The 21580-nt window shown below is 50.0% G+C and overlaps 2 protein-coding genes and 1 long non-coding RNA gene across 8 annotated transcripts in view; 1 reads left to right on the top strand and 2 right to left on the bottom strand.

Annotated features, from left to right (window-relative positions):
• Positions 1-12617, bottom strand: part of CCNT2 (cyclin T2) — a 28990-nt gene extending 16373 nt beyond the window's left edge. For 2 of the 4 annotated variants that reach the window (XM_029071524.2, XM_029071526.1), the window contains exons 1-4: positions 12431-12617; positions 12152-12233; positions 7815-7841; positions 342-464 (exon numbers count right to left, since the gene is read on the bottom strand). In XM_029071524.2, coding sequence (XP_028927357.1) covers positions 342-464; positions 7815-7841; positions 12152-12233; positions 12431-12588 — 390 coding nt within the window. In that variant the 5' untranslated portion in view covers positions 12589-12617. The remainder of the gene's footprint in view (positions 1-341; positions 465-7814; positions 7842-12151; positions 12234-12430) is intronic. The other 2 variants (XM_029071525.2, XM_029071527.1) reach the window with 1 other exon arrangement.
• Positions 12618-12824: 207 nt separating this feature from the next.
• The window catches only part of LOC120638596, a 26558-nt gene continuing 17802 nt past the window's right edge, over positions 12825-21580 (top strand). The window contains exon 1 of the long non-coding RNA XR_005660324.1: positions 12825-13009. This is a non-coding gene — a long non-coding RNA (uncharacterized LOC120638596). The remainder of the gene's footprint in view (positions 13010-21580) is intronic.
• ACMSD (aminocarboxymuconate semialdehyde decarboxylase) overlaps positions 17424-21580 on the bottom strand; it is a 24617-nt gene continuing 20460 nt past the window's right edge. For all 3 annotated transcript variants that reach the window (XM_029071827.1, XM_029071828.1, XM_029071829.1), the window contains 2 exons: positions 20471-20569; positions 17424-18233 (listed from right to left, as the gene is read on the bottom strand). In XM_029071827.1, the coding sequence (XP_028927660.1) occupies positions 18171-18233; positions 20471-20569 (162 nt within the window). In that variant the 3' untranslated portion in view covers positions 17424-18170. The remainder of the gene's footprint in view (positions 18234-20470; positions 20570-21580) is intronic.

Raw genomic sequence — 21580 nt, 5'->3', positions numbered from 1 at the left:
TGGTTCATACTCAACTTCTAAAATGAGGAATGAGAATCAGACAAAGAATATAAGGTCATTTGGGGCCCCTTTTTCTCCTTTTCTGAAAATCTGATAAACCCAAGAGTCACCATTTCTGGTTTGAATTGACAAAGGAGTTCTCCCATTCCTCACCAGATGGCCGAAGGAGAGACACCACAAACTCAGGATGGCAGAAATCATTCCTAAGGGGTCACACTTAAATGGCAGCTGCTGCCACACCTCGTGGGGCCGAGGCCCAGATGGTAACAGCAACGTGGACATGGGCACTCCAGGCCCAATAAAAAAGCAGCCCAGTAACCCATTCCACGCCCAGCACATACATCGCTCTTCGTGTCCAGCTCTTGATGTTGGAGACATGCGTGTGCCACCTTGATGACATGTTCAAGTTTTCGGGGCTGTTCTTCCACTTTTGCAGCCAAAAATAAAGCAGTGGGTGATATTATCTGCACGGAAATAAAAAAAAAAACCCTCCTGTTTAGAGAAGCTTTAAAACTCATAGAAAACCACTAATCTTTGAGGAAATACAGGGTCAGAGATGTAAGGGCAGGGCTGTGGCCGCCACGGGGTTCTTCGAAACCTAACAGTGTGTATCAGCATCATCTGAGTTTAATCCTTTGAATTGCTTTTCCTTGCAGGTATCATTTTCAACAAATTCTGAGACACCAAGGAGAGCAACATCAGAAAATGCATGAAAAATGTAGCATGGAAGGCTTGTTGGGATGGATAATCTTATTAGGAGGAAGTAGGAAAGAGAGTCAGCGGGGAAGCCTATATTGTATTAATTTTGGTTCTCAACTTATTTTACTTTGTAGAATAAACCACTTCGGCAGCTAAAAAAATGAAGATACCACAAGAGCAATTTAAAATGGTTTTATACGCACACGCACGCGCACACACACACACACACCCCTCCCCCCCCACCTCAAAGGTCAGAAACTTTACAGTGAAATTATTCTGGTCTAATTCTACTGCTACATTGACTTCAATGAAACATAGGATAGTTTGAAAAGACTAAGGTGAAAAGTGTCTTGTATTTTTCCCAAAATTATTTCTTGAAGTGATAAGATTCCAAATATGTCAGTTTGGTGAGAACTGGTCAATAGGCTTCCCCAGGGCAACTGACCTGGGTAGGGAGCAGAGAGGATGGGATGGTGCACAGAGTACCCTGGTCTCCAGGCACACCCTGAGGTAGGCCTATGGGGGTTTTCACTGGAGACCACTTGATCAACTTCACAAGCTTGCCCAGACTCAGTGCCCTGCAACGAAGACACATCCTGACCACATGTATATAGTCACAGGACAGGCACCAGGCTGGATTTCCCTCGTGCCCTGGGAGAACCAGCTGCACTGTCAGCCAAAGAGTTCAGGCCCAACTTCCCAATGGTTTGCGGCAATATATCCCGGTTGATGTTCTCTATGGGATAAAAGAATTCTGTGGCAAGTTTCTCGGGCATGGGTTGCTAGAAGGCAAATCCCTAGAGCTATAAAATCCACGGTGATTTCCACAGTAGGAGATAAACCACGGCTTCCCCCGAGGATGGTCGGAAAGAAAAAAAAAAGGGTAACACGAATGGTGGTCGCCAGGCCGGCCACCCTCGGCCGGGTTGCTAGGAAAGATGACAGGAGATACACAGGTCGGCCTCCAAGCACCTCTCCGGAGCTGCCAGATGGCCATGTGCTAATAGTATTCAGTGAGAGCAGTAGTAGTAATAGTGTTTAAATGACACCAAGGTGGGCCGAGCCCAAAGCAGCATGGTTTAGTGACAAGAGCACGGGCTTGGGAGTCAGAGGACATGGGTTATAATCCCAGCTCTGCCACTTGTCTGCTGTGTGACCTTGGGCAAGCCATTTAACTTTTCTGCGCCTCAGTTACCTCATCTGTAAAATGAGGATTAAGACTGTGAGCCCCAGGTGGGGTAACCTGATTAGCCTGTTTATCTACCCCAGTGTTTAGAACAGGGCTTGGCATATAGTAAGTGCTTAAATACCATAATTATTATTATTGTTATTATTATTATCTGCTGCTTTAAGGCCATGTGGGATCGGGCTGCCGGGAACTGGCCAGGGATCCAGGAACCAGTCAAACACACTCATCTCTGAGTTCATAAGGCAGTACACCTCAGTTTTCCCATCCACTGAGGAAGGCTGCAAGAACCTTTGTTGGTCGGGGGGGGACAGTCCTAATTCAAACAGCAGCTCTGGTGTGCCGAATGCAAGTCAAACGAGCTGAAGTCTATAACTCCAGTTATCTAGAGAAATAGATTCCTGAATGGAAACTACCGGCTCTATTACAGGGTCAGGACCAAGGGACGTGCGTCCTCAGGAAAACCCACAAGAGGATACTGTCCTCTCTCAGCAAGCACACCGATTCACTGATGGAGAGGGGCTTCCTTCAGGACAAATCAAGGCTGACCACCAACGGGATTAAGCTGCCATTGTCAAAGCTGAATTCTCCCATCATAGGGGCGGCCAATCCCGGTGGGCCAAGTCCCCGCAGGGCCCTGGAGCAGGAGCAACCCTACAGAAGTCCTGGTGCTCACTCAATCCAAAGGCCGCAAAGAGCAGGCTCGAGACGCAAGGCCTCTGGCTTGGACTGTTGGGCCAGAACAGAGAAGCAGCGTGGCTCAGTGGAAAGAGCACGGGCTAGGGAGTCAGAAGTCATGGGTTCAAATCCCAGCTCCACCGCTTGTCAGCTGTGTGACTTTGGGCAAGTCACTTAACTTCTCTGAGCCTCAGTTACTTCATCTGGAAAACGGGGATGAAGACCGTGAGCCCCACATGGGACAACCTGATCACCTTGTATCCCCCCAGCGCTTACAACAGTGCTTTACACATAGTAAGCGCTTAACAAATGCCATCATTATTATTAGAACCTCCTCTCCTGGCAGCTGGGCAATTGGCTGGGAATGATGGGGTACACTGCCAGAGCCGCAGGCCTGGTGACTGCACTGCCTGACAGGGTGGGTCCCAAGGCTACAACCTCCCTGACAGTTTTCCTGCACTCCTTTAGGGAAAGTGAAACGGGTAGAAAGGAAAAGGACCAGGGAAGGGCTTTGGCATGTTTGCGGTTATACATAGAGGCCACTGCAACAACTGCACTCTCGCCTCTGCTCATACCCAGCTTAAGATGGACACAGGCCCTTGGGCTGGGCTTTCGCTCCCCCACCTTTGAAAGCAGCACACCCTTTCTTCCTGTTATTTTGCCAGGGGAGCTCGTCAGGACTTCGAGCTCTCAGGTGACGTCTCCAGAGACATTCTCTCTCTAGTAAGGGCTGAGACAGACACACGGTAAGATGATGCTCTTCTACCCTCCAAGGGCCGTTCCCAAGCCTGCCTCCCAAGGCTCCGACTCAACTGAGTTCTGAGTCAAGTAGCTTATCCTTTACCGAGGCAGGACTCTTTCCCATGGCCAAGCTTGTACCACAGCCAAGCACCCCGTCCATCAGTAACAGTACTCCCTCAGTGCCCACACCGCTCCCGCTGTGAGCAATTACAAAGGAAAGAGACAAGCTCATTCCTGCCCTTGAGGTACTTACAATCCAGTGAGGAAGTACAACCCCACAGGGGAATACAATTTAAGAGCAGCCCCGCCCTGGAGCGAAAGAGATGCACGAGGGTCTTTTCCTACCACTCTGTCTCCAGAATACCCTCTCGGATGTCTCCAAAGGCCTCTGCATTCCACATGGGATGGCCCGAAAAGCATAAAACCTCTTTCTGGGGAGGTGCGCTAGGACTCGGACTAAGACTTGCTTCTATGGGGAAGGAGTCGAGGCTGCTTTCATGCACGAGGCAGGTTTTTTTAGAAAAGTAATGACATGGGTGGAGGTGAAGGCAGTTGGAAGGAAGGGGGAGAGGAAGGGGGCCCTGGTTCCTCCCAAAGCCAGAGGAGAGAAGAGGAGAAAGAAAAGTGCCCTAACTCGGCACAGAGCTCGCACTCTGCAGGCGATATGCTGCTGACATCGCAACCGAAGCGAAGGCTTTGGGCTTTAGTGAGAAAACTGGCAAATTACCCCCACCACGGTTTCAAATATCACAAGGTTTTCATGCAACTCGGGAGGCCCAGCCCCACCCAAACGTTCCCCACCAACATTCAACGTCTTCATCGGGAAGACACTTGACCGTCTCCTTTTCACAGAAATTTCTGGAGCTGGCCTTTAAAAGGACAAAGTCAGAAGATAGCAAGCTTCCTCCAGGGAAAAAAAGGCACAAGGTCGGGGAAAGAATGTTGCTGATAATGGCCAAGGAGCGATAGGTTTGGGCAAGCGTTTAATTTGTGACCTTCGCAATGTCTAACTGCAGTAGTGCAGCTGGCCAGTGGGGCTCTCAGAGAGGAAGGTCACAGCCGAGGGGCTACAAACTCTGCTTCCTCCGCGAACCCTGAAGATGATCCAGCTAATCCAGGGTGCTCTGGGGCAACATTGCCAGGACTACAGCCTTGGGCAGGCCTCTTCCCTCCCTCATTGTTTGTTCCCTCCCTGAGCTTCCACGAGCAAAAAACCTACAGATTAGAAAATTCAATTTTGCAGCAGTTCACTCTACTATAATAGCATTTCCTTGGCCAAGAATTGAAAATCAGTCGTGTCATCTGAAAGGACTTTATGCGCTGAAAATACACACTACTGAATCAATTAATCAATCAATTGTATTTATTGAGTGCTTACTGTGTGCACAGCACTATACCAAGTGCTGGGAGGGTACAATATAACAGAGTTGGTAGACACATTTCCTGACCACAGCGAGCTTACAGTCTAAAGGGGAAGACAGACATCAACATAAACAAATAAAGGCATGTAAGTAAGTACCGTGGGATTGAGGGAGGGGAGAATAAAGAGTGAAATGGACTGATTCTTTCAACCCAAGCTTCTATTAGAAAACCACTCTGGGCTGAGAATAAAAATCAAATTTTGGGCCAAAGGCAAGCTTTCCCAATAGCCAAGTGCTGCCGAACTCACTAGCTGTGGGATCTGGTGGAAAAAACTCCAGGCTGGGAGGAGACCCAAGTTCTAGTCCCAGCTCTGCAGTGGGATCTCCGGTGTGACCTGGGACATGTCACTTCACCTCCCTGGGACTCCGGTTTTTCATGGAATACAACGGGGACATGTTTGGCTGTAAGGTCTGGGTGGGACAGGGATGGTGTCCAACCAGATAATATGTGCTCAAATGCTGATGGCGCCAAAAGGGAAATGCACCAGAAGCATTCTCAACTGATGTGACTTCCAGGAGAATCGTCCTCGCCCAAGCGCTCAGTACAGTGCTCTGCACACAGTAAGTGCTCAATAAATACCAGACTGATTGAGAATACTCACAATTCGAATCAAAGGAACCCTCACCTTTGTGATGTCACCCAAAACTAATCTTGTGAACTTAGCTAGCCTGACTGGCCTACCTTAAACAATAGAAAGAGTTCAAGCAACCACATAAAATCGGCTTCGCGTGGCAAAAAGGTTAAAACCCTGAGTCCGGTATATAACCAGCCCAAATGGCCTCATTTTTGTTTTCTAATTCTCTGATTACCTAATACCAGAATAAAACAGGAACCAAAAGAGAAGATGCACCTGAACCAAGTAAAACTCCAACAACTGTCATTGTAACCAACGGTTCCCTGATTTATTTGCCAAATGCAAATTCTCCCCTTCCTGGTAAATTGGGAAAATCGATCTACACCACGATGGTCCATTTCAGCTCCTTTATCCAACAACCTACTTTCCAAGGGACCCTGGTATCACTGTCCCATACATCACTGGCATGGACTGAGTGCCTAGTGAGAGCTGAGCAAAGGATTAAGCACTTGGGAAGGTTAACGGTAGCTTGACACAAGTTCCCTGTCCTCACATTGCATTATATGCTTCCAATCAGTGCGGTGCTCTGCACACCATAAACGCCAAATACCCTCGATTGGAGTACTGACTCAAGTGACTTATAATTTAATGGAAGGAGCCACAAAGAAATTATTTCCTTATAATGAAAGGAGGACTAACAACAAAGATAAAGCAGAAAGCAGGACAAATAAGTCAAGGTGAAACAGCTAACTAGATGAACTGTAAAGGAGGGACTGTATCCAATCAGATTATCTTGCATTTACTCCTGAATTTAGTTCAGTGGTTGGTGCCCAGGAGTTACCATCATAGTAAAATAACCAAGAAATACGGAAATGAAGACATACGAAAGTACTCAAATGATTTCTACTAAAGGCACCTGGAAAGTCAGCACTCTCACAGAGAGCAGGATTCTGCTGGGCAGTTAGCTCCCGAGGAGAACGGCACCATTGTAGAGCCTGAGGTTTGCAGAGAAACAATCAAATCTAGATCAAAGGCCAAAAAGTGTTGTGGGGGAGATGGCTCTAGCTTGGCATGCTCCTTCAAAATCAGCTCTGGGGCAGTGGCTGCTTTGAACCCCAATTACCTCTTCCCTCCCAATCAATAGTACTTACTGAGCACCTAACAAATCAGTGGAATGTATTGAGTGCTTACTATGTGCAGAACACTGTACTAAGTGCCTGGGAGAGTACTCTCTGAGTGGGCAGACATGTTCCCTGCCCACAAGGAACTTACTGTTTAGAGGGGAAGACAGACATTAAAATAATACGGATAGGCACCAAGTGCCGCGGGGCCGAAGGTGGAGCGGATATCAAATATTTAAAGGGTATAAAGCCGTGTATAAGGGCAAGACAGGAGGAAGAGGGAGTATGGGGAATGAGGCTTAGCTTCATATCATCTTGGAGATGGGACTGTAAATAAGGTTTTGAAGGTGGGAGAGTGATGGTCTGTTGGATATGAAGGCGGAGGGAGTTCCAGGTCACAAGAGGATGAGGGCAGCGAGACAGATGAGCCCAAGGTACAGTGAGTAGGTTGGCATTGGAGGGGTCAGGTGAGGGGCTGGGTTGTAGTAGGAAATCAGTGAAGATAGGAGGGGGCAAGGTGACTGAGTGCTTTAAAGTCAATGGTAGTGAGTTTCTGTTTGATGTGGAGGGGCAACCACTGGTGGTTCCTAAGGAGCGGGGAAGCATGGACTGAAATTTTTTATTTATTTATTTATTTTTAAGAAAAATGATCTGGGCAGCAGAATGAAGTATGGACTGGAGTGAGGAGAAACAGGAGGCAGGGAGGTCAGCAAGGAGGCTGATGCAGTAATCAAGGCAGGATAAGGTAAGTGTATGAACTGGCAGTACCTATGACATTGGGGTGGGGGAACCAGGAGGAAGAGGGGCACACAGTAAATGACAGATAGGATGAATATGCAAAACACGTACACAGATGCTTATAGGGAGGTCCTGAGGACTTGGGTGTGGCAGTAGCATTGAAGTGGCAATATAGGCCAGGAAGATGAGATATTAAGCAGGGAGGGCCTCCAGGAGATGGGAACCCAGAAGGGTTCTAAAGGTGAAGAGAGCTGTAGTTTGGCAGGAGTCCCAGGCAAGAGGAAGGAGGGTGAGAGCAAGAGGGTGGCAGTGGGAGAGATGACAATGAGGCCTCGGGAGTGGATTCACTGGGTGTAGGTCAGCTAGTGCAGGTCCGGAAAACAATGTCCGTTGAGTGATTTTTCATTAAGAGGGTCACCTTGAATTTTTATGTTTTCATGGATTTAAATGGAGCCGCTGTAAAGCAAATAATATCTCTTGTCTCTGCATACATTTTAGCTAGTGCTTGTTCCTAAAAGAAATGCACTTTTCATTTAGACGATTGACCTGAAGACTCATTTTTCTAAAACTTAACTTGTCCTTCAGCCATAACCAAGGCTATGTTAGGAATTCTCCAGATGGTTTGGGGGAGTATGAATTTAAAAAAGTGACTCACATTCACTTTGAGACCACCCCCTTCACCCTAAAAGAATAGGAAAAAAAAAAGATAAAAAAGTGAGGTCGCGCACCTGATGCCTGCGCATCATTATCAATATTAAAACCACTTTTGCTGTTATAATCATAGCAGTTACAAAAAGGTGGTGACATTGAAGTCGAACCCGCACCCCCACAGTACCTTGGTACTCACACTCATCCCGTCCCCTCCCTCGATGATACTAATGCATAGATCTTGAAACTCTGTAGCCTCCTCTACCTGTCATTGATTTTAGTCTCTCTCTTTCCCCCTGGCTAGACTGTGAGCTCTTTGTCTGCTAACTGCACTATACTCTCCCCCAAGCACTTAGTACAGCGCTCAGCACATAGTAAGCACTCAAATACCATCGACTGATTGCTTCGTTTTCAGTTCCTTATCTCACAGTAAATAAATACAACTGCTTGACTAAGTGAAGGGGTGATGTGTTACCATTTAACACTCCCAAGTACGAAATCCCCCACTCCCCGCCCAATTTTAAGTACTGTGACCACCAGGCCTCCCCTTACAAAATGTTAAATTGCTTCATTCTTCAAAAAATGAGAGAGGACCCGGCCGCTGGCCCAAATCCAGACTTCAAATGGTATCCGAGAACTTTGGAAGCTAGGAGTCTACTCCTTGTGACTTGCACCAAGTTGTACCCAGAACTTCACCACTCTCTGTTCGAAGGTGTCGCGGCCTCGATGGAGCACCGGAGCTGTAACCCGAAACTGACCCGCCTTTTGCCGGAAGTTGCCCTATCGAGGTGGCAAAGGCAGGCCAAAAAGGGGAAAACGTTGCCGCAGAAGACTCTCCACAGCAGAGCCTGGCTTAGAAAGCAGACCGATTCCAAGGCCAGAGACTCCACTGCTGCCTCCCCACACTGGCCTCAAGGGCCACCCCCTCACCTCCCGGCTCCCCGTTAAGAGGCCTCGGAGGAGCCTCACCCCCCCCAAAAGCCTTACAAGTGAGTTAGCCTTCAGCAGTGTTCAAGGTAAAACTGTTTTGCTGCACTCCACAAGGCTGGGACTGCTTTTCTCAAAACTCTCCATCACCCACTTGTGGTGATCCAGATCCTCGGGCCGGGCGGTGATGGGGAAGGCTGTAAATGGCCAGAACAAGGGGGAGGCCAGAGAGGGTTATGAAAACCTTTGCTGAACTATCACTTGACGGGGAGGCGGGGGGATTTTAGAGACCAAGTTAGTTTTCTGTCTTGTAGATTTGCGCAGTGGGCTGTTGTGTACCAAATAATGTTAATCATTAGGATACTTATTAAGCACTCACCATGTGCTCACTATTTGCTAAGCACTGGAGCAGATACAAATCAGGCTGGACAGTCGACTATGGGTTCCGAGATTAAGGAGGAAGAGGTATATTAAATTCCCATTTTACAGATGAGGAAACTGAGGCACAGAGAAGCTAAGTGACTTCCCCCAAGGTTACATGGCAGGCAAGCGGCAGAACCAGGATTAGCACCCAGGTCCTCTGAGTCCCGGGCCTGTGCTCTTTCCACTACACTACACGGCTTCTCATGCAACTGTTAAAAGCAAAAAAGGAACCCATTGCAGTGACTTTTGTTACCAAAAAAAAAAAAATGCTATAAGTGCTCTTTAAAAAACCAGCATGGTCTGGTGGATAGAGCCTGGGCTTCAGGAGATCCGAGTCCTAATCCTGCCTCCTCCACTTTCCTGCGGCGTGACCTCGGGCAAGTCCCTTAACTTCTCTGTGCTTCAGTTTCCTCCTCTATACATGAGGGCTCAATAGGTGTTCTCCCTTCACCCTTACACTGTGATCCCTATGTGAGGCAGGGACTGTGTCCCGCTTAATTAGCTTATATCTATCTACCCCAGGTTTTAAGTACAGTGCTTAGTACATAGTAAGTGCTCAAATACCACAGTTTAAAATCCCTCAGGTTTGTTTTGGCAGCAAATTAATGTGTGATGATTTCAGACCCGTAATCAGTCGGGTGCAAATCACCTGTCCACCTCTCCAGAGCCTGTCTTTTACATAGCCATGCTAGAAGAAATTCCTGAAGTTTTGTGGGAAGTGAAGAAGGGCTAAAATAGAGTCCCTTGACAGGTGAACTACTGTTTTCTTTCTGGTGGATAGAAAAACAAAAGTCCCACTAACTGTATTTTTCTTTTGGAAACACTACCTAGGAATCCCTTAGATATCCACTTTGCATATACTTCCTAACAGTTGAGACTTCACACGAACACTGAAAAGTAGTCAGCACAATAGTCTGTGGAATAAAAATTCACATTTTTCCCTCCACAATTACTTAAAAGTCGTTACCCTTTATTGAAAACCACTAGTTTGGGAATTTGTGGCACCCACAATAATCTATCACGAGATTTGACATATGAGTCAGAAATGGCTATTTCTAAGCAATTTAAAAATGGGGAAATATTCTCTCACTCGGCCTTACTCTAAGCCTAAGGTGTTCTTTATCCCCAGCGTTCAGTACAGTGCTCGGCACACAGCACGCTCTCAAAAAATGCCACTGATTGATTGGCTTCATTATCACACCACTGATCACTTCTCCCGTGCCCCATGGCAGGGGGTCAGCCCTCCTTCCCAATCCCAAATGCAGACTTTGGGGGGAGGTTTATGGTTTAGATCACTTCGGTGGGGGGCAACCGACCTTTTGTCCTCCTCTATTATCGGGGCTCTGGATGAAAACCGACTGAAAGGCAGCCGGGCCAGCGGGGTGTCGCCATCCCCTGCACCCTGAGAGCTCACCTCCTCCAGGAGGCCTTCCCAGGCTGACCCCTTCCCCTCTGCTCCTCCTCCCCCCACCCAGCACTGTGCTCATTTGTGTATATTTATCACCCTATTTATTTTCCTAATGAGGTGGACAACCCTATGATCCTATTGATCTTGATGATGATGTCTTGCTCCCTTTTGCTCTGCTGCCTGTCGCAACCCCCCCCCCCCCCCCCCCCCCCGCCGTTTGGGAGGTGAACCCATCGTTGGGCAGGGATGGTCTCTCTCTGCGGCCCAACTGTACGCTCCAAGCGCTCAGTACAGCGCTCTGCACATAATAATGATGATGATGGTATCTGTTAAGCGCTTACTACATGCAAAGCACTGTTCTAATAATAATGGTGGTCTTTAATTAAGCGCTTAGTATGTGCAAAGCACCGTTCTAAGCGCTGCGGAGGGGGGGGGGGATACAAGGTCATCAGGTTGTCCCACATGGGGTTCAGTTTTAGCCCCCTTTTCCAAATGAGGTCACTGGGGCCTGGAGAAGTGAACCTAACTTGCCCAAAGCCACCCAGCTGACCAGTGGCGGAGCAGGATTCTAACCCATGACCTCAGAGTCCTCAGCCCGGCCTCTTGCCACCGAGCCCCGCTGCCTCTAAGCGTTGGGGGTCTACAAGGTGATGAGGTGGTCCCACGTGGGGCTCAATAGTTTTCATTCCCTTTTCCAGGTGAGGTCACCGAGGCCCAGAGAATAATAATATTGTTGGTATTTGTTCAGTGCTTACTATGTGCAGAGCTCTGTTCTAAGCGCTGGGGGGCTACAAGGTGATGAGGTGGTCCCAGGTGGGGCTCAAGACTTCTCATCCCCTTTTCCAGATGAGGTCACCGAGGCCCAGAGAATAATAATGTTGGCATTTGTTAAGCGCTATGTGCAGAGCACTGTTCTAAGCGCTGGGGTAGACACAGGGGATCAGGCTGTCCCACGTGGGACTCCCAGTCTTCATCCCCCTTTTCCAGATGAGGTCACCGAGGCCCAGAGAATAATACTGTTATTTGTTAAGCGCTTACTACATGCAGAGCACTGTTCTAAGCGCTGGGGGAGACACAGGGTCATCAGGTTGTCCCATGTGGGACCCAGTCTTAGTCCCCCTTTTCCAGATGAGGTCACCGAGGCCCAGAGGATAATAATGTTATTTGTTAAGCGCTTACTACGTGCCGAGCACTGTTCTAAGCGCTGGGGGAGACACAGGGAAATCAAGTTGTCCCACGTGGGACTCTCAGTCTTCATCCCCCTTTTCCAGATGAGGTCACCGAGGCCCAGAGAACAATAATGTTATTTGTTAAGCGCTTACTACGTGCCGAGCACTGCTGTAAGCGCCGGGGGAGACACAGGGGAATGAGGTGGTCCCCCGTGGGGCTCCCCGTCTTCATCCCCCTTTTCCGGATGAGGTCACCGAGGCCCAGAGAAGTGACGTGACTTGCCTAGAGTCCCCCAGCTGACCAGGGGAGGAGCGGGGATTCGAACCCATGACCTCTGCCTCCCCAGCCCGGCCTCTCGCCGCTGATCCGCGCTGGAGGGGGAGGCCTGCGGGGGGCCCGGCCCGGGAGATACTTACGTTTCTATTAAACTTGGTGAAGGAATGGTGCATGTAAAACCGGTGCATGTAAACAATGGCCGTGTTGATGGTGAGCTGCGAGCTGGGAGGGCCGTTGAGGAAACCCGTGGGCCATGCTAACCGTCCGTCCGTCCGTCCGTCCGTCCGTCCCGGTGTCGGCCGCTCCCTTCCCCCCTCCCTCCCTCCTTCCCTCCCTCCCTCCTCCCGCCGGCGGCGCCATCTTCGCCGACTAGGCCCGGCCCGGGCTGGGGGCGGGGGCCCCCGACGCACGGAGGATACACGTTGAGGCGCTGCCCCATGTCCTGGATGAGGTTGGCGGCCTGCTGGCGGTAGGACAGCTCCTTGTCCGCCTCCACCTCGCAGCGGCGGCTCGGCGTGTTTTCCAGCTGCTCCCGGCTGAAGAACCAGCGAGAAGAGGCTCCGCGGCCCGACGCCATGACACTTCCTCCTCCTCCTCCTCCTCCTCCTCCTCCCCTCTCCCCTCCCCCCCGCCCTCGGGCCTCTGCGCCACGCGCGCCACGCACGGACGTCACAGCGTCGGCGACGTCGTGCCCCCCCCCCAGCGGCGCGCGCAGCTCTCCCGCCTCCCCCCGCCCTCGCTCCAGGGCTCCGTGCGCAAGCGCAACGGCGGGCCCGCCGGTTGCCCTGGTAACGGCGGCTAGGGCCCCGCCCCCCTCCCCCGGGCCGGTCCCTGGGGAGGCCCCAGGTTGACCTCTTGAGTGCGGCGCACTGCACTAAGCGCTGGGGAGAGTGCGCCAACGAACCCTAAGCAAATTCCCGCCCTCGAAGGAGCTCCCAAGCTGTTGGGCGGAGCCGCAAAGAGCGGGAGCAGGAAGGAGAAGCAGGAGGATTTAGCAGGTAGATGCATCAATAACAGTAAACGGTGGTATTTGTGAAGCGCCTACTCTGTGCAGAGCACTGTTCTAAGCGCTGGGGGAGACCCACGTGGGTCTTCATCCCCATTTTACGGAGGAGGGAACCGAGGCACAGTGAAGTGACTTGCCCACAGTCACACAGCTGACGAGTGGCAGAGCCGGGATTCGAACCCGTGACCTCTGACTCCCAAGCCCGTGCTCTTTTCACTGAGCCACGCTGCATGCATGGGTCTCTGGGGATGAGATAATCAGTGGCATCGATTGACGCCTTACTTGCATAGAATAATAATAATGTTGGTACTTGTTAAGCGCTTACTATGTGCCAAGCACCGTTCTAAGCGCTGGGGGAGATACAGGGTGACCAGTTTGTCCCCCGTGGGGCTCACAGCCTTAATCCCCATATTACAGATGGGGTAACTGAGGCCCAGAGAAGTTAGGTGACTTGCCCAAGGTCACGCAGCTGGCAAGTGGCTGAGGCGGGATGTGAACCCATGACCTCTGGCTCCCAAGCCCGGGCGGGCTCTTGCCACTGAGTCACGCTGCTTCTCTATCACGAGGGCCGAGGGTGATAATAATAATAATGATATCTGTTAAGCGCTTGCTATGTGCCAAGCACCGTTCTAAGCGCTGGGGGAGATTGTACCTTCCAAACGCTTAGTACAGTGCTCGGCACATAGCAAGCGCTCAGTAAATACGATTGAATGAAGGAATACCAGGTCATCAGGTGGTCCCACGTGGGGCTCACAGTCTTCATCCCCATTTTACAGATGAGGTCACTGAGGCCCAGGGAAGTGAAGTGGCTTAGCAGAAAGAGCCCGGGCTTGGAAGTCAGAGGTCATGGGTTCTAATCTCAGCTCTGCCACTTATCAGCTGTGTGACTTTGGGCCAGTCACTTCACCTCTCTGGGCCTCAGTGACCTCATCCGTAAAGTGGGGATGAAGGCTGTGAGCCCCACGTGGGACCACCTGATCACCTAGTACCAACCCCAGCGCTTAGAACAGTGCTTTGCACATAGTAAGCGCTCAACAAATACCATAATTATTATTAAGTGACTTGCCCAAAGTCACACAGCAGATAAGTGGCTAGAGGCGAGGGTAGGAAGGAAACACTGAGTGGTAGTTAAGGATGGGGGTTACATTGATCCAGCTAGGGTGACGGAAGAATTATTTAGGAAAGGCATCCTGGAAGAGGACGGATGTTTAGAAAGGCCATGAGGATAGAGAGAGCTGTGGTCTGGCAGATTTTGACATGGGCACAGTGCCCTGTGCCTGGCCAATGTACAGTACCAATGCCTAGCAAGCACAGTGTAATAATAATGATAACAATGGTACTTGTTATGCGCTATTATGGGCTAAGCGCTGGGGTAGATACAAGTTAAACAGGTTGGATACAGTCCCTGTCCCACATGGGGCTCACGCTCTCAATCCCCATTTTACAGATGAGGTAACTGGATGCCAGAGCAGTTAACTGACTTGCCCAAGGTCACACAGCAGACATGAGGCAGAGCTGGGATTAGAATCCAGGTCTTTATGACTCCCAGGCCCGTGCCCTACCCACTAAGCCATGCTGTTTCTCCGTGTCCGTCTGATGCCCATTGCCCAGTGCCTTTAGATTGCCCAACACTTGCCAAGTCTGGTGTCTGATTAGTGCCCAATACCTGGAGAAGACTCAGTCGGCCGTTGCTATTTATAATGATAATAATGTTAGTATTTAAGTGTACTAAACATTTGGAATTGAGAGAAGTTAATCCCTGTCATTGTATCCCACGAGACTTACAGTCACCCAGCAAAGAAGTGGCAGAGCTAGGAATAGAACCCCAGTCCTCTGACTTCAAAGCCTAAGCTCTTTTCACTAAGCCATGCTGCTTCTTGAGCAGGTACTATAATTGACCATTCAGGGGTATTTATTGAGCACTCGCTGGGTGCAGAGCTCTCTACCAAGCACTTCCAGGCCAAAAGCCGCCCCTGGTCAATGCCAAGTGCCTATAGAGTGCCCAGTGCCCAGCCAGAGATTACTGATCAATGCCAAGTAACTGAACGGTGCCTGACATTTCCTAGTATTTGGTGTTCAGTTCCCAGTCAGAGACAAGAAGCAGCGTGGCTCAGTGGAAAGAGCATGGGCTTTGGAGTTAGAGGTCATGAGTTCGAATCCCAGCTCTGCCACTTGTCAGCTGTGTGACTGTGGGCGAGTCACTTAACTTCTCGGTGCCTCAGTTCCCTCAACTGTAAAATGGGGATTAAGACTGTGAGCCCCACGTGGGACAACCTGACTACCCTGTGTCTACCCCAGCGCTTAGAACAGTGCTCTGCACATAGTAAGCGCTTAACAAATACCAACATTATTATTATACCATTCCTCGGTCAGTGACCATTAACTACTACTAATCATAATTATGGTATTTGTTAAGTGCTTACCCTGTGTGAAGCTCTGAATTGGTGTTCGATAAGTTCCCAGGCCTCAAAAGCACTTAGTGATTAGCCCCCAGTCTGTGTTAATTGGTATGGTCAGAGCCCAGGAGAAGGATTATGATCAGTCAATGGAATTTATTGAGCGCTTCAATTAATCAGTTGTTTTTATTGAGCACTTACTGTGTGCAAAGCCCTATTCTAAGTGCTTGGGATAGTACATGTTCCTTGCGCACACAGAGTTTACAATTTAGATGAGGAGACAGATATTAATATAAATAAATTACATATATGTAGTGCTGGGGGGCTGGGAGAGGTGAAAAAGGAGGCAAAATCCAAGTGCAAGGGTGACACAGAGGGAGTGGGGGAAGGCCTCTTGGAGATGTGCCATCAATAAAGCTTTGACAGTGGGGAGAGTGTCAGAAAGGAAAAGGGAGGGCATTTCAGGCCCCAGGCAGGAGGTGGGCGAGTGTTTCTACCAATGGGTAGAGCATTGTACTAGGTGCTTTGGAAAGAACCGTACACTTGAGTTGGTAGACAAGATCTCTGCCCACAGGGAGCTTACAGTCTACAGGGGGAGACAGCCATTTAAAATAAAAGATGGATAGGGGAAATAGTAGAGTATAAGGATATGTACATAAGTGTCGTGGGGCTGAGGATCAAAGTTCCTAAGGAGTTGACAGTCAAATACATAGTCGATGCAGAGGGAAGGGCGGGTAAGGGACATGAGAGCCTAGTCAGGGAAGGCCTCTTGGAGGAGATGTGATTTTCGGAGGATTTTGAAGTCTTGTAGACTGTTGGATGGCGGTCGTGGGCAAGGGGTCATGGCCAGATAGATGAGATTGAGGTAGACGGACTAAGTTGGTGTTAAAGGAGTGGAGTAGGGTAGTAGTCATAGTAATTATTAAGTGCTTATTGTGTGCAGAGAGCACTTTACTCAGCCCCGGGCGAAGGGGAGTTAGAGACAGCCTAGTCCCTCGAGGGGCTCCATTGTGTCGTAGTAGGAGATTAGTGAGATAAGGTAGGAGGGATCCGGTCCTTCCCCATTGATTCATTCATTCGATTGTATTTATTGAGCACTTGGCTCAGAGCCCTGTAATAATAATGTTGGTATTTGTTAAGTGCTTACTATGTGCAGAGCACTGTTCTAAGCGCTGGGGTAGACACAGGGGAATCAGGTTGTCCCACGTGGGGCTCACAGTCTTCATCCCCATTTTACAGATGAGGTAACTGAGGCACAGAGAAGTTAAGTGACTTGCCCACAGTTACTCTGCTGACAAGTGGCAGAGCTGGGATTTGAACTCATGACCTCTGACTCCAAAGCCCGTGCTCTTTCCACTGAGCCACGCTGCTTCTGTACTAAATGCTTGGGAGAGTACAGTATAACAATAAACAGACCCATTCCCTTCCCCTTAGCCCTCTCCCCAGCTCTCCCCGTCCTCCTCCCCAGACTAGTGGACCATAGGGAGGGCCAGAAGGCAGAGCCTAGGAACAGGCACTTGAGGGGACATGAATGAATGAAAAAGTAGCAGGTGTGGTCCCTGCTCCCTGGGTAAGGACAGGAAAATGGAAGAGAGGAGTGGAGGTGGGCTACAGCAAGATTCCGGGGAAGCACCTGACACTGGCGTAAGGACCGAGGAGTCTCCCGAGGGGCGCGGTGACCCACCCACCAAGCCCAGGGACGAGGGTCTCCAGCATCTGCCAAGGGAAGTGTGCAGGCAGACCAGAGAAGCCGAGTGGCTTGGGAGGGATTCTGCCTCAGGAAAGGGGCAGCTGCCAGGAGAGCTGGATGTTGCGGGGGAGCCCAGAGCCCAGGGTCTGGGAGGGAGAGATTCCCAAGAAGTAGGCAGACGGTCTAGGCAGCGATCCTCGCTCACCAAGCCTGCCTTGAAATGACCTCAGAGTTGACCTGGTGGTTTTCCTGAAGGAAATAAACCCAGAAATAGTTTGCATCACGTGTTTGACCAGACTCATTTGAAAGCATTGGGAAAATTGGCAAAGACTAGAAATACTGGCATTTATTGAGGCCCAACTGGGTACAGTGCAGTCTTCTCAGTGCTTGGGAAGTACAAGGTGAAGAAGTGACATGTACCTTTCCCATAATGAGCATACATTCTAATTGGTGAGACAGACATACAAACATCTACGCACAGGATAATCAAAATAGATAATTGAGCATACAACTGAATGAACAAAGTCCTGAGAGGATGGGGGTGTGTGTATACTAGAGCTAGAGATGCCTAATGGGTTTCCATGACTTAGGGTGCTGGGAATTCGTCCAGAAAGGTTTTGGGGGAGGGGGGGAGGGGGGAGAGGTGGGGGTTTCAGGACAGCTTTGACTGTGGGAAGAGCTGTGTCATTCAGATTTGGGAAAGGAGGGAGGTCCAAGCGAGGGACATGAGAGCAAGGCACAGCAAGAAGGTGATCTTGGGAGGAACTAAGAGAGAGGGAATTGGTGAATAATGGGTGAAGATAACAGGTCGATAGGGTGGAGTGAGTCGGTAAGGAGCCTTGAGGCCAATTGTGAGGAGTTTTTGTTTATGGCAGAAAGACAGGAGAAGCCAGCTGAGGACTTTGCCAGCTGAGGACTTTGAGGGGAGGAGAGTGGGAGTTGAGCAACTCTTCAAGAATCAATGAGTCAATCAATCAATCAGAGGAATGAGGAGAAGAATCTGTGAAAGTGAGGAGGTGAATCTCTGACGGCATAGCTAGCATCATCTGCTTCTGTGTTCTTTTCAGTCATTCAAACTGTTTTCTGTCAAGGCCCAAGAATGCCAGGGCATTGCCAGCTGTGAGTTTCTCCTGAAAAACAAAAGAATTCTTTATTTTTCCGTGGATCACTTTTTAAGTAGTTAGCATTTTTCAACCCTGATGAGGTCAGAATTCATCCCAGAGTTCTGGCCAGTTACAGCAGGAGAGGTCAGCTCCTCTGGACGTGCTCATCTCGAGGGGAGAGGCAGCTGGAAATACACATCTCCTCCCTGTCTCAGCCCCTCAGCAATGCAGAGAGGCAAAGAGAACCACTCAAGGACAGCATCTCTCCACCTGGTAGACCTTCAGTATGCTGAGGTGGCTGCCCACGACTTTGGGGCCCTCGTTTCCCAGAGCTGGAATGACTCCCAGGGTCATCTTGTCCGCCCCTCTGCCTCTTTCCCTTCTAACACCCAGATTTCCTCATTCGCCTTCTAGAAGGCCCAGTGAGAAGGTAGGAACCGTTTTGGTACCGAAGGAGGGGACAGCCCAGGAGGAGGGAACGGTAAGGGGGGCCGGCCGGGTACCCAGCGTCCTGGTGACCTGTCGGAGATGGAGTCCTGGTCCAGAAGGACCAGGTTGAGGAAGGGAGGCTGAGGCTCATTCATGGTCTCAAGCATAGTTGAGGACTCAGAAGTTCAGTAGTGTGGAAACCAAAACCAGTATAACAACATCATTTGGGTTTGGTCAGGGTCTTTCTGCCCCAGAAAAATCAAGGGCACTGTTGTTGAAGGGATGGTGTAGAAGCAGCGAGGCCTATCGGAAAGAGCCCGGGCCTGGGAGTCAGGGGTTCGAGGCTCCAAAACTCTATTTATTGCCATTGTTCTTGTCTGTCCGTCTCCCCCGATTAGACTGTAAGCCCGTCAAACGGCAGGGACTGTCTCTATCTGTTGCCGACTTGTTCATTCCAAGCGCTTAGTACAGTGCTCTGCACATAGTAAGCACTCAATAAATACTATTGAATGAATGAAAAACCAGCGCTGCCACTTTCCTGCTGTGTGACCTGGGAAAAGTCACTTCACTTCTCTATGCTTCAGTTACCTAATCTGTAAAATGGGGATGGAATACCTGATGATGATAATAATAACAATAATGGTATCTGTTAAATGCTTATTCTATGCCCAGCGCTGTAGTAAGCGCTGGGGTAGGTACAAAATAAACAGGTTGGACACAGTTCTAAGAGGGAGGGAGAACCGGGGGTGGGGGGAAGAAATTTAATCTATATTTTACAGTTGAGGAAGCTGAGGTACAAAGAAGATAAGTAGTTTGCCTAAGGTCCCACAGCAGGCAAGGGAGAGAGCCGGAATTAGAAATCTGACTCCCAGGCCCATGCTGTTTCCACTAGACAGTGCTGCTCTCCCTCCCCGCTAGACTGTGAGCCCCAATTAGGACTCTGACCTAATTGTCTTATACCTACCCTAGTACTCAGTAGAGTGCTTGGCACGAAGTAAGCACTTAACAAATTCCACATTTCTTATTAGATCATGCTGAATTGTCAGTCTCTGGGGAGAGCTGTGGGTTTTCTAACATCCGGAGGGCCCGTGGAAAGTCAGCAAGGGAATTGTAGAGGAGAAACTACATTTCCCAGGAGACAAAGGAGCTGCCTCACTACCTTTTAGCCCCATCAGAAGAGGTGCTACTGGATGGAGCCAAGCACCCAGAGTTCCCTGGAGAGAGTGGTGGAGGCAAAATCTTTTTTTCTGTCCTGGTCTTCGTTGAGGGAGGAGGTCGCCATCCGGCTCTCCCCCTCTAAAAACAAATGATGGTATTTGTTAAACACTTGCTATGTGCCCAGTAAGAGTTTTCCAGGTGTTGAAAATGTAGGCAGAATGCCCTTTGGGCTTCTGGTCAGATTTCACATCTCCTTTATTTCTTTTGCATGCTCGGATTGGGGAAGGGTTCCTTTGGTTTCTCATTCTAGATACTTTAGCAAGGTGGATTCTGTCTCACAAAACATGTGAATCCCCTTGCTCAGGTGTCCCCAGGGTCTTCCACCTGAAGTTGCTTCGCCGGGCTTGGCTCAGCTCTCTGCCGTCCATGCACTCTCCACTTCCTTGGCCCTCACCAGCTCGGCCAGGAGGTCCAAGCCATCGTCTCAGTGTCAGCCACCAGACTGGACGGGGTTTGGCAAACCCTGACATCTGGCTTCCAAACCTGCTCCCTCGGTGGAGTCATGAGTCATGCTTCCAGGCTCGGGGACCAGGAGAGAAACCTGGCTTTATGAGCGGGGGGCGGTGTGAGGATGGGAGTGGGAGTGGGACAGGGTGACAGGATACTGAAGAACCCACCTTTAGAATGTCATCAAACTCTTCCATGGACTCGATCAGTTTTCCAGGCTCCAATTCTCCCAGAGGAAAGGGATAGTCTGTCCCCAAAATCACTTTATCCTGCAAACAGAAAACCTGGGTTTCTCATGGCTGCCGGCCCCCAGTCAGAGTTAGGATGATCCAGCACACACTGCTCAGAACACTTTGAGGCCTAGATTTCTGGTTGGGGAAAGTAGAGTTTCTCTTGTCCCCCAGCCCCCTCGGCCACCTCTCCACCCTGCACCAGGAGAGCCTGGGCCCATCCAGCCAGCTGGGCTGAAAGAACTGGGCCTGCATCAAAACCATTTTGCTCACCCACCCAGTGGGCAAATCATTTATTCCTACACCTCGGGCAAGCGGCCAGCAGGTTTCAGGGCTATCTGGGGAGACACCCAAAGCCGACCTGGCTGGCTCGTATCCCCTCGACACCCACACCGTCCTCGAGATGCATCGATAAGCTCCAATTGGAGCAGTCGGTCCTAGTTGCTAACATTAATCATGATGTGTCCAGACCCTTGCTGAGATGGGGGTGGGAAATGGGACAAACAGAAGAACCAAACCCTAGCCTCATTTTTGTCCTAACCCGGGCACGAGCTCTTCCTCCTCATGCTCCCGGCCCTCTCTCTGGGCTGGCACAGCAACATTAAAGCCCTGTTACCTGCCAGAATGTCGCCTCCGAGCAATTCACCTGCCCATCTCTGACAGCTGCTGGGACTGCCCGATTGGTTGTCCCGGAGCTGGCAATGCAGGAAGAAACTCAGCCTTTGGAAAGCTCTCGGCTGCCGGATAAGAGCGGCCGGATGCAGAGCTGGTTCTGGCAAGTCACAAAGGTTGATGTAGCAGGATGACAGCATTCTGGTAACTGCGCCACGTTTATCTGTCAGTCAGTCAATCAATCAATCAGCCACTCAATGTTTTTTATTGAGCACTAACTGTGTGCAGAGCACTGTACTAAGTATTTGGGATAGTGCAATACAGTAGAGTAGGTAGATAGGATCCCAAGCCAATGAGTCACTTTCAGGCCTTCCCATTGGCTCAAAGACCCTCCATCAGCTCTCTCCCTCCTACCTCACCTCGCCCATCTACTACCAA

This window comes from Ornithorhynchus anatinus, chromosome 9 (assembly GCF_004115215.2).
Source record: "Ornithorhynchus anatinus isolate Pmale09 chromosome 9, mOrnAna1.pri.v4, whole genome shotgun sequence".
Lineage (NCBI taxonomy): Eukaryota > Metazoa > Chordata > Mammalia > Monotremata > Ornithorhynchidae > Ornithorhynchus > Ornithorhynchus anatinus.
This window is presented reverse-complemented; position numbering and strand designations above follow the sequence as displayed.